The sequence below is a fragment of the Drosophila arizonae genome, chromosome 2 (assembly GCF_054131065.1).
Source record: "Drosophila arizonae isolate 15081-1271.41 chromosome 2, UAZ_ARI_1.0, whole genome shotgun sequence".
Taxonomy (NCBI): Eukaryota; Metazoa; Arthropoda; class Insecta; order Diptera; family Drosophilidae; genus Drosophila; species Drosophila arizonae.
The window spans coordinates 19,597,588-19,614,458 of record NC_142922.1 but is presented as its reverse complement, the minus strand read 5'-3'; the positions used below and the strand labels follow the sequence as shown (position 1 = coordinate 19,614,458).

The window sequence follows — 16,871 nt, the reverse complement described above, 5'->3', positions numbered from 1 at the left end:
TAATTATTACCTTTATTTAAGTCATTGCAAATCATAAGCATTTAACATCGGCGTAACATATAAAATCAATTGACAGCGTGCTGTTAATAACAGGGAGGTAAATGTTAAATAGTTTGGGTGACCACAGCCAAAGAAAACGCGTAGTTAGTGTAAAGTCAGAATGTTTTCTGTGAAATAATACATAATTGAATTAAACAATATAGAATTTGAACTACGCTGCAGCAAGTTTACAACTGTGATAGCAACAAGTATCAAGAGCAAGTTGAGAGTCTAGAAGATCACAATCGAGTAAAAGGCGCACACAAACGCACAGACACACTCACACACCTACACACCCTCTTAGGGGCAAAGACAATTATACATAGTAGAAATAATCAAATAGGCCTACATAATGCCACCAAAAGAACGCAATATAGCCATGATGGGATATCGCTCAGTGGGTAAGTTAATTAGAGTTATACTCCAGCATTAACATCAGCACCAGCTAGAGTCTGAGTAATCGTTCTGCTGTTGCTGCTGTAGTTATATGAGCCGTCAGTGCGTTTGTGTTCTTGTTGTTGTTGTTGTTGGTAATTGCGTAGTATTTTGACAACAGACACAGACACGGACAACATTGCTAACTATTAAAAAAAATTCCTATTGCGTTTCACTTGCATTCACAGGCAAATCTTCGCTCAGTATACAGTTTGTTGAGGGCCAATTCGTGGACTCTTACGATCCAACCATTGAAAATAGTAAGTCATTTATGTGTACTAAAAGCAGCTGTTTCTTGCAAACATAAACTTTAAAGCAAACGTAAGAAACAGTCTTTTTCGTTTGGCAACATTAGTCATAGAAAGCAGTGCGAACACCACAGTGGATGCTGATGGCATTCAACATTTACGGTCATGTGGTTAAAGCATGCACAAAGAACGTAATTTGATAAACGATTAATGTGTACGCGTTGACTTTCATGAAATTACAGCATTCACCAAAATTACGCGTGTCAACTCGCAGGATTATAACATCAAACTGGTCGATACGGCTGGACAAGATGAATACAGCATATTTCCAGTGCAATACAGCATGGACTTTCATGGATATGTTCTCGTTTATTCCATAACCAGTCAAAAATCATTTGAAGTCATCAAAATTATTTACGAAAAGCTGTTAGATGTGATGGGCAAGAAATAGTAAGACATTTTTGCTGTCTTTTTCAATTCGAATTCAGTTTAATTTTATTCATTTTTTCAGTGTACCTGTGGTCTTAGTAGGCAATAAGACAGATCTGCATCAGGAGCGCACTGTTTCAACAGAAGAGGGCAAAAAACTCGCCGACAGTTGGCGGGCCGCTTTTCTCGAAACATCAGCAAAGCAAAATGAGGTGAGTACATTGTGATGTGAGAGTAGTAAGTTATTGAATTTTTAATTGACCTTTGTCTCTTTGTATTTCTGTAGTCTGTGGGCGATATTTTCCATCAGTTACTTATGTTAATTGAGAACGAGAATGGTAACCCTCCCGAGAAAAGCAGCTGTATTGTATCATAAGAACGTCTCAGCTTCTGGATTGTACAATTGATTTTTCTTATAAAAAACGGCTTGGTCCTAGGACGGATGGCAAAATTTACATACTAGTACCTATAAGTTATAAGGGCAAACAAAACCACAAATAAACATCTTAACAAATATGTAAGGATCCAAAATGTTGCCTAGCATCATTTGTGGTGACTACTTAGCAACAATGCAGGTTAAGTTAGTACACAATTTTTCAAACCAATAACTGTTCAGTTACAATGCAAGTTATAATGTCTTTAGTTTCAATTTTAATATAATTTTTACAAGTAATAAGTTGTGTATTAATGTGTTTTAATGGGTATGTAATTGGCTTGTCAAGCTGTAAAAATAAGAATATGATTGAATCATTTAAGAAAAACAAAATATATCTTCACAATAACACAAATTACATTGAATTTATATATAGGAATTAAAGACTAACATGCAAATACTTATTTGTCAGTTAAATAAATAAAATGCTGAACGAGATCTAAGGCATAATATGTAGTTCAGATAAACAATACAACAATGACTATGGACTTCTTTAATAACAAATATGAATTTAACAATTAGGCGTAGTAAACGATTGAATAATTAGGGTTATAATCATGCGTCTATGTATGCGTAACGGTACGAGAAATAAAATTGACCACATTTTTAAATTAAATAATTTATGAATTTCAATAGGGCTATTCTGCGGTTGGTATTCATTAAACATTGACTCATGCTAATGAATAGCAAATTGGGATGAATGGAAATTCACTATAAGTGGCAAGTGGCTATTATATACTATAAATATAAAAAATTTACAAAAATAGCCGTACTGTAACACCTGTTTTAACAAGCCCTAAATATTGATTTATTTCGCTCAGTCCTGTTGGGTTTTTTTGTTTTTTTTTTTGTTCAATTGCCGCGCTTACAAATTCAGTGTTGTAAACTGTGGAAAAATTATTCAATTCCTTTTACAGCACTTGTCATTGTTTACGTTCCGGTGCTGTCCGCGTTTTTTTTATTTAATTCTGAAAGATTTTCAAAATGGACCTAAATACATTGCTGCAGCGTGCTGAAAGCCTAACGAAGGATAGCGATAACTGCGCACTGCCCGGCGTGGAGAGAACACTCCAACAGGTCCTGCAAGCCACAGAGCAGCTGCACAGGCGCGTCACCAAGACCGGCACCAAAGAAATCCAAGCGTAAGTTGTTAGCACTTAATTCTGTAAAAATGTGAATCGCAATCGTGTTTGCTTATCCGCAGTCAAATATTGCTGGGCTCCAAGGGCATTGATCTGCCGAAATTGAATAAAAGACTCGAGAAACTCAGCGCGGCTAAGACTTTTTCGCCCCTCGATGTAGCTGGCGCGGAGACAGATGTTTGCACGTTTCTTAAAAACGAGCGAGAGAATGCAGTTTTGTCCGTCATCGAGGATACTAATAAAAATGTATGTAACTCTTGTCACACGTTTATGGATGACTTATATTTGCGCTTTGAACAGATCAGCGAGACGGTCAGCAAGCAGAAATGGGAAAATCTAATCAGCTCCTGGAACGAGGAAAAAACACGTTTGCTGGAGGCTTTGATTGGACCGTCGCAGAATTTCATTGACTTACAGCGGCTGCCCGACCAGGCAATCTTGCGGCGCGAATGCCTGCCGCTCTCTTGCCTCGATGAAATGGGTCTAATATATGCCAAGGAGCTGTGCGAGTACAATGCCCTCGTGCTCAAGGGAGAGTCTCGCCCAAATTTAGTGCAGAAATTCGCACAGCTGACCAACACTTTTGGAGATGCGCGTCTTACCGACATGTGGATGCTACTCTCCAACATGACCCAGGTTGGCGAAGCCTTATGTAAGGGAGATCCCATCAGTAATCGGCAGCGGCCGGAGTTTGTATTGAACGCCAAACTACACCTGGAGCGACGCTACAGAGTATACATTATTTCACTGGTAAACATGGACACCAATGCCGATAACTATCAATTGGTGCGAGCTTATGTAAATCGCTGCTTTTGCGGACAAGATGTCATCGGCCTGGTAGAGACAACTGGCGGCAGGCCCCTCTGGCCACTTATCTATTATAGCTTGCGCTGCGGAGCCATTGATACCGCTGTAGATTTTCTCCGCGAGGCTGGCTCCAGCTATGATGAATTTGCCCAATTGATTGCAAATCGAAGTGCAGGCGTAGTCAACTCCAAGACAGAGAGTCAACTCAAACTACAGTACGCCAACAAAATACGCAACTCAACTGATGCTTATAAGAAAGCTGTATATTGCATCCTGCTTGGTTGTGACGTTAACGAGGTGCACGGCGAGGTGGCCAAAACAATTGACGACTTTATCTGGCTTAGACTGTCCATGCTGCATACCGGCGACGCGGCAGATTATGGCCAGCTCCAGAGCCTAATCATTGATAACTATGGCGAGAAGTACTTCAATGCTTCAGCACATCCACATCTATATTTCCAAGCGCTAGCGCTCACCGGCCAGTTCGAGGCGGCCATTGAATTCCTGTCCCGCTCCGATGCTTATCGCGTGCATGCTGTGCACATGGCTATAGCGCTGCATGAGCTGGGTATCTTGGGTGGCGTCCGCAGCGTTTGCCAGCCTCTGCTCATAGTTGATGTATGCGATCCTACGCCGCTTCGTCGTCTGAATCTGGCACGGCTTGTTCGTCTCTATGTGCAGCGCTTTGAGGCAACGGACACTGCCGAGGCACTCCACTACTACTACACGCTGCGCAACCTGCACGACCCCAAGGGACGCAACATGTTCCTAAGATGTGTCTGCGACTTGGTCGTTGACAGCGGTGTGCTGGACACCAGCATATTCGATTTAATATTTGGCCAGCGACAGCAAGTCGACGAGGTCGAAGATGTGCAGTTAATGGGGTACGTAATAGAAATAACTTTATAAACAGATCAAAAGACACCTAAAATTGCTCTACCTTCCTCTCATTTATAAATTTCAAAGATAATTCTGTGAAAAAGAAAAATATTAGTTGAATTTATTAATACATTTAATTAAACACACTCAGTATAGATTATCAGTAATATAACAGTTGGGTTCGCAAGAAAATACTTGGATTTATAATTTTCTTCTTTCGTCCACAGAGGCCTCTTTGGACAGTTTAGCTGCACAGAGTTTAATTCACACACAATGGCTGGCCTGGTGGCTGATGAAATGGTGGCGCGCGGAAACTTTGAGATGGCGATACGCCTCTATGACATTGCTGGGAATCTTAATCTGGCCTTAAAGTACACTTCGATACTGCTGGCTCAGGTGGTGCAGCAGCGTCCAGCGGAGGGCACATTACGGGCCCGACTTAGTCTGGAAGTGAGGCGTTTTAGCACCCAGCTAACGGCTGCCGGCTCCTCGGATATTGAGCCTAAGGTGCATGTGATCTTCACATTGTTACGTGATTTGCTGAAGTTCTTTGACGACTATCACGATGGAAAGCATTGTGCGGCGCTAAAGCAGCTGGAGGGCATACCAAACATTATACCCAATACCACTAAGGATGTGGACGTGTGCTTGTCAACTGTAAAGCAACTAAGTGGTGATATCGTCAAAGTCATACCCGATGTCATGGTGGCAGCAATGGACTTGGTACTCATACAATACAAACAGGCGAAGTCAGGGGCTCCGGGCGGTGCAGCCCAAATGCAGCAATTGGATGAGCTGCGTGAGCGTGCCAAGGCGATTACCAATATGTCTGCTACCATGCCGTATTGTCCCACAAATCAGCGCCTCTTGCAGATTGAGCTCCAGATGCAATAAGATGAATAAATGGTGAATGCCAAACGTGGCTCGTGTTTATATTCATTTGAGCAGCATCCATATGTACTCCGCTTCCTCGCTATCGTTCTTCTGGCCAAGCAGTTTCTCCAGCAGTATTATCTTTTTCCTAATTGCATCCATTTCATTCTGCATTTCAACAATCCTGTTCCTGTTATTCACACAATTCAAGCAGCTTCTCTCACATGGCTGATCAACTGAATCTTTGTCGGTATCACTGAATTTGATGTAAATTTCCGGTGAGTCAATTGTCTGTACATTTAACGCCTGTTCAGTATCTTCAAGATTTAAGTCGGGATATGCATCTGGTAATAGTTTATCGCCATGCAAGAAACGAGCTGAAAAGTGTCTTTGGCATATGTAGTACTTTTTTCTCATGTCATTCAATCCGCAGAGCTTTAACCAGTTATGTCGTGCGTCCGTTTTCATGGGAAACGCATGCAACATTTCTGGAGGTTTTGAATCGCAGTTTCTAACACAACATTTTCGCATTAATTCTTGAGGCTTTATTGGTTGATGTAGTTTTTTAGTTGAATCTGCGAAGCACAAAATTTCAGTTGTGGCGTGTGCACTTGAGCTGATTGCTGTAATTACCTGTGCCTAAATTTAGTGTTGGCACCGCCCAAGAAAATATTCTTTTCTTTCCTCGACAAGTTGAAGTGAAGTGTCGTTGACATATTAAGGATCGGGACGACGAAAGCATTCGATCGCTTGTAAGACCTAAATTTTCTAGCCACTTTTGCCTGAGCTCTGCATTTTTGGGAAATCTATATAAATTGTCAAAATCTTGCAAGCCACTTGCATGACAGTTTATTGCCATACATAATCTTTTTACTTTGTTGCCTTCCATTTGATACTCGAGTTTTCTATTTTGGAATCATCGCGCAACAATGTTAACAGTGTTGAGCAATTCAAATTTTGTTGCCTTGATACAGCTGTTCGTCAGCTGGATATTTGGGGTTAGTAATTCCCATGAAAATGGTATTTTTTAAAAGAACATAGTGCAGTCACACTGCAATGTATATCGATAGTTTTCCCTATATATCTCGAAATGGTAATGGTAATGTGAGAAAACGCGTAGTATAGTTTGTGCAAGATTAAAATGTTTTCTGTGAAATAAACCAAGTGTAAGTCTAAATTACATTTACAGTACGCGAAATAAAGTCATTATCTTGCTATTGCTAGTTACATATCGTGCTTAAAAAGAAGCGCAAGGACCTCTTAATAATATGTGTGAATTGCGGACTGTCTGTCGCCGCCTACCAATGTCTCCCAAACTGTTTGTAGCGAATATTCATCGATAAATGTAACTCGAAAGTAGTAGTAGTAGTAGTATAAATTCACGCTCTGTGTTTAGTACATGTTTACTTACGTACATACGCACATGCTAGCCTAGTAGTAACTTGATATATAAAACAAGGTAAAAGGCAGCCGTAACTCAAAACCAACGACAATCTGAAATGAGTTGTGTGCGTGTGCCGCAATAAAGAACAATGAGAAGCACTAGAGCTTGTGTGTGTGGTGCTGGGGGGTGGTGCATAGTCTCTGTTGTGTTGGGCGTGGAACGCACAATTGGCAGTCGTATAAGCATATGTATATATTTATATGTATGTATGTTTTTTTGTCCAGCAAACTGACAATCGCTGTCCGAACGCGTCTCGCCAAAGTTAACGAAGCGCGAAATTGAGTTAAAGTGACTTTGCGAGCTGAGCGTTTGGATATTGAAAGGTTGCTTGCATTCACCTGTGTCTGCTGACAGTGTTAGTTAGTGATTAAGGTGTAAGCATATTTAGTTCCTAAATTTGCCCCACGCGAACAACAGCCTCTGTGCTCACTTGCTTCAGTTAATTGTTTACATTGTGCTGGAATGTCTTAAATTGTTGTGATCTATACAAATGCACGCACACAGACAGCAGCGATATATATATGCGTGTGTGTGTATGTATTTCCAATTGGATCATTAATATTAATATGGCGCGCATTTCAACGATTTCAATTGGCATTTGTGTTTTGCGTATGGATTAACAGATTCCATAAATATTTTCAGCTTTTGATTTGAATATTGATACAGACTGCTCGCAATGATGGAATAAACGCCTGTTGTGGGGGGAAGCAACTTATCACCATCATGTCATTGCAGCCGCAACCGCAGCAGCCGCCGCCGATGTCGGCGTCGACAGTTGCAAGCGGCAGCACGTCGGGCAACCATCAATTGCTGCGCCCCCAAACGCTGGCCGCGCCAGAGCGTGAGCCCGTTGAGTTCAACATCAATTTGGTGGGAGCACCGCCCGAAGTGGAACAGCTGGTTCAGCAAATTAAATGCGTTGCCGAGCAGTTTTTATATCACTGGAAGAGTTTTCCGATTGGTAAGCGAAGAGCCAAATGTGTTTTGTTAACAAGTGTTGACTGAGTTTTTATTTGATTTTATGTGTTTTCTTTTTACAGTTCTGCCAGAACCATTGGCGACTAGCACTCTTAATGTAACGGCCAGTAATGCGACAAACAGTGTGAGCGGTCGCAGAAAGCGTCCCATTAATCAGAGTGACCTATTTATAGCGCCGCCCTTTGATGAATTGGATGCTGTTGCCTCCGATGGCAGCGGCGAGCCGCGTCGCCTCACAAATGCACAATTGAAAAGTTTGCGCGAAACTGGGTGAGTTTGGGGTCGCATGCATGCATGCGCACAAAACGAAAAAAAAAAAAAAAAAATCAAGAGCTGCTGTCTGGCAAGGAGTTAATGATAATGATGATGATGCAGCCAAGCTGAAAGTATGATGATTTTTAAATAAAGCGCACGAGCATAGATGTCGGCGCATTCTATTCGATGACGATAAACATTAAGTGCTAAATCGATAACATTCAATTAAACAAACGTTGCACAGCCGGTGCTGACATATATACATAATGTATATGTATATATGTATGTAGCTAACATTAACATACCGCTGCTAGGCTTAGCAGAAAAATTGCACCGCTGTGCGGAGCTATTCAACATTTGTTTTCTGAAAATGCTTAGACAACTTGCAAATCATTTGTCACCTTGCGCACGCACATGCAGCTGTCAAAAAATGAGAAGCAAACAAAAGCAACAAGCCAATCAGAAGCATGTTAAAAAGTCTTTGGGGCGAAAGAGAAAATTGTTTTATTTTTTTGCGGTTCAGTTTTGTTTTACGTTTATTGCATGCTTCACTATTTTAAGCTTTGAAACAACGCATTAACATTACGTCAAAATGCGCAAATATGTGTCTGTACGTAACTGCATACAGTTACAATTAACGTAAACAAAATGTTTGTATGTGAAATATTCCTGTAAAGCTTGCAAAAGGATAAATATGGAAAGCCGAAGAAATTAACTTTGGAACAATTGGAAACAATACGTAAAAATGGGTAAATAAACAATAAGCAACGAACTACAAAAACAAAAAATAAAAATAAATTAAAACCGAAATAAATGTTTTGCGTGTTTGCCATAATGCATATCAAATTGTTTAGTCAGTGTATCATATTTTGTACCTATTGTATACATTTACATGCATATACAGTTATAATTTCTTCTAGCCTCAAGATACATAAATTATGCGTGGTACTTTGTTTCCTATGTTTATAAATATCCATTCATAAATAACGCTACGCTAAATTTATGCATGCCTTTAAAACGAATTGAAAATTCGCAAAACAAATCTTAAGACAAAACGAATATAAAAAATAAATCTTTTGGCAGCTTCCATTAGTCTTGTTGCCTCTATTTTCAAAAGTTTAGAGATCATAAAGTTTCTTGAATTCAACAATGTTAACGGATTTGCCACAACTAAAAAATATAGATTTTAAGTTTTTAATATAGAATATCAAATATTACTTCCGATATACATGTATATATAATTACTGTTCTTTGATTAGCCAATTAGTACTGATTTAGTTATTCAAATAGGGAATACACACAAACATTTCACAAATCATTTCACTCGCACACAAACTAATATTAAGTGTAACTAATTTAATTAATTTTAACATAGTCACGTGAATTCGATCAAACAAAATTAAGAATCTGGCCCACGCTTAAGCATGCTTATAATTTGTCATTTAATTTTGTCTCGCATCACTGTGTTGTACCCATATGTGTTTTATCTGTTGCTCTCATGAATCCTATCAACTGTCTAAAACATTCTGATTTGCTTTCACAGTGAATTCGACGTTCCCAGTTTGCATTTTACTGGCCAGGTCCACAAGTGGCGCCTCTCTCAACTCCTGCAAAAGGGCACCCTGCGCGCCCATGATTCCTTCTTAAGCGACCTGGCGTTGGCAGCACGCTTCGTAGTCGTCACAGCCCGGGCCCGCATCTTCTCCCACTTTTTTTCTGTGGTGCATGCAATGCATGCTCTGCTGAATGCACTCATCAGGCTGGTAGACATGTTTATCGGTGTGCCCGCATTGCTGGCCCACAATTTGGACTACAAGATTAAGGAGGAGCGTTGCCGCTTCCTCATAGCTGAGCTGGTGTGTCGGGTAAGTGAATTACCTATTAAGTAGTCATTAAATACTTCCTAATCGTACTGGAGAGTTTATAATATATTACGTGTATTATTTTGCTTTGCAGCCGGAGTTTGAGGACTGCCTAGATGGTCTCTGCTCCTATGTGCGAAAAATGCTACGTCGAGCAACCATGGAAAAGTTCGATTTCAACAGCTGCGAGGTGACACAGCCGGTGCCATACCTGTTTCTGACACCTAAAGGCCAAGAGATCGATCTGCGCCTGTTCTGCCGGGACATAATGCGTAAAGCACTTCCCATCCTAGTGGGAATACTGGAGCGCGAGACACGAGGCTGGTTTTTGCACTTCCGCGAACGACTGATTGCCGAGCTACGCGCTAAGAAACTCAACGATAAGGAAATCGAGGAGGAAGTTAACGATGCAGTCATGAAAGAATACCTGCAGCGCGTGTATAGCTCCATTATGTCCAATGCCAAGCTGGCCGAACTGGGTAACGGCGTGCCGCAGCTGCTGGTGGATCAGGCCCAGTCGGTTGTTATTATGTACAAGGCCGTTGACAAGGTGCAACAGGATATCAAGCGAACTCGCGAGGAGCACCAGAAGTGCTTGGCCAACGATCACTCTGTACTGTCACGCGTGGCGCCCTGGCTTCGCTCCAAGCTGCGAAACGCAGAACAGCACAAGCTGAACAAGTGTGCCTGGTCAGCGCACGAGGAAGCACTGAAGATGTGTAGCCAGCACAATCTGCAGCAGACTGCCTACTTTCTGTCGCGCGATCTGGCGTTCATGAAGGAGCGTGAGCCAGTGCTGCTGAAAGAGCTGAAGAATGCCAAGACACCTACGCGTAGTTTCCAATGGGCATGCCGTATCTGGTCGCCACAGGCGTGGATCATCAGGCGCAATTTTCAGGGACAATCGGATGTGATCCCCACGGTAATCAGCCAGCAGGCTACATCGATAGTCACGCCACGTTCAGATCCTAGCCAACCTGTATTTCTGGTTGAGAAGGAAATGATACGCACCACCAGCACGCGTTGGCCCTTTTGGCGTTTGTTGAATCTGTTGCAACGCACCTGGTGCTGGACTTGGAACATGATGTTTTTGCTCGGAATTCTTGTGCCCTGGTGTAGTCCCCTGGGATTGCGGGCGCTCTTCTGCATTAAGCCCTTTATGCCCGACCTGGAACTGTCTCAAATCAATGGCACTCTGTTTCCGCGCAAAACCAGCATCACCCAGACTCTAGCTTCGCGGCTAATCGAACTCTGGCGACACATATCAAAATCGCGCACTCATTTTGAAACTGAACCTGACACAGGTAAGAATACATATATTTATTTGATATCTAAATAATTGTTAGCCACCTAATATTATAATGAAATTTGCTTATTATAAGGTAATTGGTAATATGCTTCCTAGAACTTACAGCTTTTCGACTTTTAAAGAAGAATAATTGATGTAAAGATCTGACGTCATTACGTTTTTATTACCTACTAATCTGCTTTTAACTGCCCATTTTAATTTAGCTTATTTATAAACTGAACTCATGCAACATTTTACCAAATTCAGGTTTCATTGGCAAGGGCTTGACACGCAATTTGAACCGCACTTGGAATTACTTCGTGAAAGGATTTCTGGGCACTATTGTAATTCTATTCGCATTCCCGATAATATGCCTGGCGACCTGTTTGCTCAGCATTGGTTTGGCATTGAGTGCACCTCTGTGGATTCCAGTGTTTGTGCTCCTGTTGCACACCTACATGATATTAATCTATGACCTCGATGCATCGGACAACACTAGAAATCGTTACTGCATTCTGCTGGAGGTGCTCATATGGAACTTTTTGATCCAGGGCCTGCTCCAGCCGCTGGTGGCGATTTTGGTGGCTACGTTGCTTTGCCCGCTCGCGGCAGGTGTCGTTTTAATAGGTAAATATACTAAATCTCTTTACGGTCTCTAGAATTGGAGCTCTAATTATTTATTATTTTTCAGTTGGGGTTGTGCGTTATACACTGCGGCTGCTCTGGGATTCTGTGACGTTCCATTTGTTCATCAAAAAGTGCGGACGTGTGCCCGCATCGGATAGCATTGCTGTAAAGCGGATCGCTGGGCCCGGGTTGGCCTTGGACTATTACTTTATCATACGGCCGGAACAGGCGTTGGCAGCACTAGAGGCTAAAATGGAACTGGACGAACTGCAGGCCTATCAGCATGCTACCGAGCGTGTAATATTACAGCCACAGCAGGATTTTCTGCAATTTGTCGAAGCCTGTTTTGGTCCATTTTCCGCTCAGTTGTCGAAAACTGGTCCATATTTAGCGCTCGATCGCGAGGCCCAAGACCTAATGAGCTCGCTGCATGAAAAGCTGGAGAAACGGCGCAGAGAGCTGCAAACCAGTCTCAGCTCTCAGGTCAAGTCGCGTATTAAGCTGAACACCAAAGAATTGAAGGTATAATTAAAATACTCAGTTGTTCACTATTTGCATACTATAATTAATCTGGGTTGTTTATGTTTGCAGATTGTCATACAACTGGCCGCCCATTTACTCGAAAAATACTATCCGTCTCATGTAGTTGGTAGGCTGTCGATTAGTGAAGAAGAATTTTGGGACAACAAAGTAAGAACTGAGCAAGAAATCATAGACTTTCTTGTAATGTGAATCTGTATGGTTGCTTTACAGGGTCTCTCGGTTAACGACTGGCCAGGTCTCGCGGGTCTCATATATACCGAAATATTTAGTTTAGATTTTCTAACGCCATTGACTGAAAACGATACGCATTTTAAATTAGAACCACATGCCTCGCTTGATTTAATGCGCTATACGGAGATGGTGAAGAATGCTAACGATGTGATCGGTTCCAAAGGGCTGGATTTGCTGGGCAACGTGTATGCACCTCGCGGCAATGTCCAGGTGCATTTACCATTCCTCGAAGTGACCGCATTTAATCCGCGTTCACGCATCACGTTGACTTTCCGCAAACCCGAGAAACGGTTAGTGCTATTCTGTCATACATTTTAAAGATATTCAATATTTGATTTAAATGTTGCAGTGACATGTCCGTGGGTCTTACAACGCCACGAGTGCGCGCCCATCGTGCTCAGCACGTGCCGAAAACAACGCCAGAAGCCCAACGGCCTTGGCGTCCATGGAAACAGAAAAACGCGGAGCGAAGCGTCACGGAAAAACTGTTGATACCGTTGCCAGTGCCTCATCCCGTACACATTGCCATTGCTATTTATAACCGCGATACGGAGCAGCCCATACCGTTGGACTCGGAGCTCGTCTGGGAGATACTCAAGTCCATCGAAGACTGCCAGGGTGGCGATGCAATGGTAAGTGCTTTCAATTCAATATATGGGTGTTTGCTAATTGAATACCTTTCTTGGCAGGCTGTGCATTCGGTAGCGCGCTATCATGGGGCCGCCCTGGAGTCTAGCAATGATTCGCTTGCCAGCAGCAGTAGCATTGGCAGCACGCGCGAATCTGGTTCCGGCTCTGTGTCTGGCTCAGGGTTAGGCAACGGCACAGAGACTTTGCCTTGCGGAAATCGTGAGGTACGTTGATTTCTGTAGAGATTTGCTTCCGAAACTAATTTATCCATAAACTCTGCAGGTTTGCACACAGGTAAAAGTTGATGCTACGCCTGCAGCCAATGCATCTGGCTTTCACTGGACCTTGAGCAATTGGGGTGCAGCGCAGACGGCGCGCCGACGCACCAATTCCAATGTGCGCGTCGATTTGGCCAGTCCCGAGGATATATCACTGGATACAGACAGCTCGCGTGCTGTGTTTAACAATGCATACGGCACTACTGTGTAATAGCTTCAAATTATTTTGGGCACATAATATATATATATATATATATATATATATATATATATATATATATATATATATATATATATATATATATATATATATATAATATATATACATATACATATATATATTAGATATATAAATACGATTATGTATAGATTCAGATGCAATTCTTACAGAAAAGAAAGCAACATTCAAATTATTTGCATTATCCAGTTAGGCATTTGTATATGGCACGCATAGCAAGTGACATTTCTCGAATTAGTAGCTTTATTTAATTAAATTTGACTCATTAAAAAAGGCTATGAAAGGCAGCAGGTCACTGAGGGATGTCTGTTTGCTGGGGCTTGATTCAGCCATTGCAGTTGAATGCTAGTTAAAATATAATATCTATCCATATACATCATTGATATGTATATCTATGTTTACATATGCGCATATGATATACATACATAAATGAGTTGTAAGCATATAAACTTATACACCCATATATATATATACATATACATATACATATATATACATTGCAAACACACAAAGCAACAAACTTAAATCTAGTCGCCAGCAACTTTTATGCAGCAATTTAACTCAAACTTTTTCTTATGCAACTAATTAAGAATACTAACTAGCGAACGCTTCATATGTATGGCTTCGATGATGATTTTACACCAATTCTAGTTTATATAATAACTTATACTTTCATTCGAATATTCACAGTTCAATTAACAACGCACTCTGGTCCATTAGTATATTCCATCGGAATTTCAAGATTATTATTAATAATTGTCATTTTTGTAGAATGCTTGAATGTTTTATACAACTTTAATACTTCAATCATTTGCATAAAACGTAAAAGATATTATTGAAGCAGTTCATCCTGTGTGCGAATTACTTGAAAAGAAAACCTTAAAGATTTAAACGAAATGAGTTGATGGTTTCAAAGATTGATTTTTCGAAAAACATGCCGCTCGACCGACCATACAATATTAAGCAATATATACAGTATCGACAGGCCTTTTTGAAGGCAGCTGAAATATTAATTGTTAATCAACTCCGTATAGAGTAGATAGGTGTTTTTTTTTTAGCAATCAGATTATCATTTATTAAACTCAATTATATAAGATAAAAATAAGATTGGAAAATAGTAACAGATTCAGGTTGATAATAATGGACTGTGGAAGCAAATACAAAAACTAAAGTGTTCAATTTATGCCTTTTACGATTAAATGTCCATGCCATATTCTATCAACATTGTAATCCATCAACCACAGCAAACGATACCAAATTCATGTCCATGCAATTCTTATACCTACCTACTCTTGAGTTAATTAACAACACAAAAATCATATGAACAAGCAAGTATAAATAACAAAAAATATGAATTTTTATAGCAGAAGGTAATTCAATTAAAACGGTTAAAAAAAAAAAACTGTTTTTTGGGGACGATTAATAGATGATTTTAATAAGGAGTGTGCATTCAAAGGATATAGTATTTTAACCGATGGAAAACGTTTCTGGCACACTGTGCCAATGGCCATGAGATTTTCTTTGTACCTAAAAAATACAAAAATTTATTTTTAGCAATCAAAAATAACAATATTAAAAATGCCACGAATTGTACTAAGCAAAGATTGTTAATTAATATTAAATATGGTATGACAACTAATTTATATAAATTAATATACATGAAAAAACTATTACTAAACTTAAACCTGCATGTGTATGGAACTCTGTCTTTGCAAATACTACTACTAATACTATTTCTTCTTTGCCTCTTCCAAACACTAATACGAATTATAAATGATAGTAATAATAATTAACAAACTAGCGTACAACAGCATTAAACAAAAGGCAGTACATTGTAATTTAAAAACTTTTCATATTTATATAAAAATATATATAGCAAAAGAATACAAATCATTATTGTTAACAATAAAAGTTAAAAGTCAGTTGTATTACCTGTAATACCAATCCTTCCCCCAACGTATAGTACATGTGCCCTCCAAGTATTTACGAATTTTTCCCCTTTTTTATATAGAGTTATGTTAACATCAAAGTATTAATTTATAGTACCTACACTTTACACTACTTACTGATTTCAATCATAACTTCGGCAGCTTCCAATACTATTTTAAGATTGGCAAAAACATTTATTATTTATATCTTTGTACCACTATCATAACAAATTATATGTTGGCCCATGCTTATATTTAACGGAACGATTTATGTTAATATTAATATATACACACAATTGAAAACAAATTTTTAATGAAAGCATTTGTCAAAAAGACGTTCCATTTAATTTGAATATGGGTCAAATGAGCTCTTACAATGATTTTAAGCTAGCATAAATCGAATCCGATCTTTACATACATGCATACAAATATACAAACATACATACATAAATATGTAGTTATACAATTAAAAACATACAAATTAAAAGAAAAAATGAAGCGATAATCTCAGCAGCGCATTGAACAATTTTATGAAAGTGAACAGTAGTTTAATAATTATGTAATAAAAATGTTGGATAAAAAATAAATATGAATTGTTTTAATTTTAGAAATTATATTTTTAAGAAAGGTACATACATACCTTCTCACACATTCTTTAAAATTATCCTTGGCTAAAGTAGTCTTTAGAAATTGCATCATTTCAATGAAATCGAGTGTCTTGCATGATTTTCAATTTTACTTCACTTTATTTTGATTTACTTTATACATTAAAAGTAGCTTAACTTTAGAATAGATTCGCTAAGGATAATTAAATGTTAGCTTATAAAAATAATTAACCAACAAAACTCGCATCGAGTACAGGGTAAACAATTCGAAAAGATTAAAACAAGGGAAAGTATAATCACAATAATTAGTTGGTTTTAAATGAAAATGTGATACAATTAAAAAATCCATTTATCATTATCAATTATTATTACTCTATAAAAGTACAATTTATCGTAGCTGTTAAGTAACATAAAACAGCGCATAAGAACAGTTAAGTAAATTTTTTGATTCGCTTTGCGATCAAATTTAATTGAAACAGTTAACAGGTGTAAAAATGTGTATAGAGATAGGTAGATAGATACATGTATATAGATAGGGAAACAACATCTCTAAATTTGTGAAAATGCGGATCAAGAAATCCACTAAACAACAGTTCAACAGCCCTAAGTTCTCTGAGTGAATTTACTATACGTGTATATATATATAAGTTTCTAAGAGTGTTCTTATTTCTGTAAGTTT

At 39.3% G+C, this 16,871-nt stretch overlaps 4 protein-coding genes across 8 annotated transcripts; 3 read left to right on the top strand and 1 right to left on the bottom strand.

The window, feature by feature from the left end:
* Positions 1–97: 97 nt before the first annotated feature.
* Rheb (Ras homolog enriched in brain) lies at positions 98–1,827 on the top strand. The gene is made up of 5 exons (XM_089462240.1): positions 98–440; positions 663–734; positions 965–1,172; positions 1,234–1,363; positions 1,438–1,827. Exons 1-5 carry the CDS (start codon positions 392–394, stop codon positions 1,525–1,527), a joined length of 549 nt encoding a protein of 182 aa, XP_089318366.1. The 5' UTR covers positions 98–391; the 3' UTR covers positions 1,528–1,827.
* A 600-nt stretch (positions 1,828–2,427) lies between these two features.
* On the top strand, positions 2,428–5,330 carry Nup93-2 (Nucleoporin 93kD-2). Its single transcript, XM_089462218.1, has 4 exons — positions 2,428–2,726; positions 2,789–2,972; positions 3,027–4,417; positions 4,640–5,330. The coding sequence occupies exons 1-4, from the start codon at positions 2,569–2,571 to the stop codon at positions 5,304–5,306; spliced, it is 2,400 nt and encodes a 799-aa protein (XP_089318344.1). The 5' UTR covers positions 2,428–2,568; the 3' UTR covers positions 5,307–5,330.
* LOC108609299 (uncharacterized) lies at positions 4,504–6,354 on the bottom strand. Its single transcript, XM_018001056.2, has 2 exons — positions 5,919–6,354; positions 4,504–5,860 (listed from the first exon to the last, which is right to left on the bottom strand). The coding sequence occupies exons 1-2, from the start codon at positions 6,172–6,174 to the stop codon at positions 5,349–5,351; spliced, it is 768 nt and encodes a 255-aa protein (XP_017856545.2). The 5' UTR covers positions 6,175–6,354; the 3' UTR covers positions 4,504–5,348.
* Positions 6,324–16,174, top strand: LOC108614623 (uncharacterized). Of its 5 annotated transcripts, none has more exons than XM_089462203.1 (13): positions 6,324–6,451; positions 7,372–7,690; positions 7,770–7,977; positions 8,640–8,711; positions 9,506–9,827; positions 9,919–11,128; positions 11,380–11,739; positions 11,804–12,261; positions 12,331–12,429; positions 12,493–12,803; positions 12,863–13,145; positions 13,203–13,367; positions 13,426–16,174. In XM_089462203.1, the coding sequence occupies exons 2-13, from the start codon at positions 7,453–7,455 to the stop codon at positions 13,630–13,632; spliced, it is 3,933 nt and encodes a 1,310-aa protein (XP_089318329.1). In that variant the 5' UTR covers positions 6,324–6,451; positions 7,372–7,452; the 3' UTR covers positions 13,633–16,174. The 5 variants fall into 5 exon arrangements, with proteins under 5 accessions (XP_089318329.1, XP_089318334.1, XP_089318333.1 ...); XM_089462207.1 differs by having other exon boundaries at positions 6,361–6,378; XM_089462204.1 differs by lacking the exon at positions 6,324–6,451 and adding an exon at positions 6,610–6,744.
* Positions 16,175–16,871: the final 697 nt, after the last annotated feature.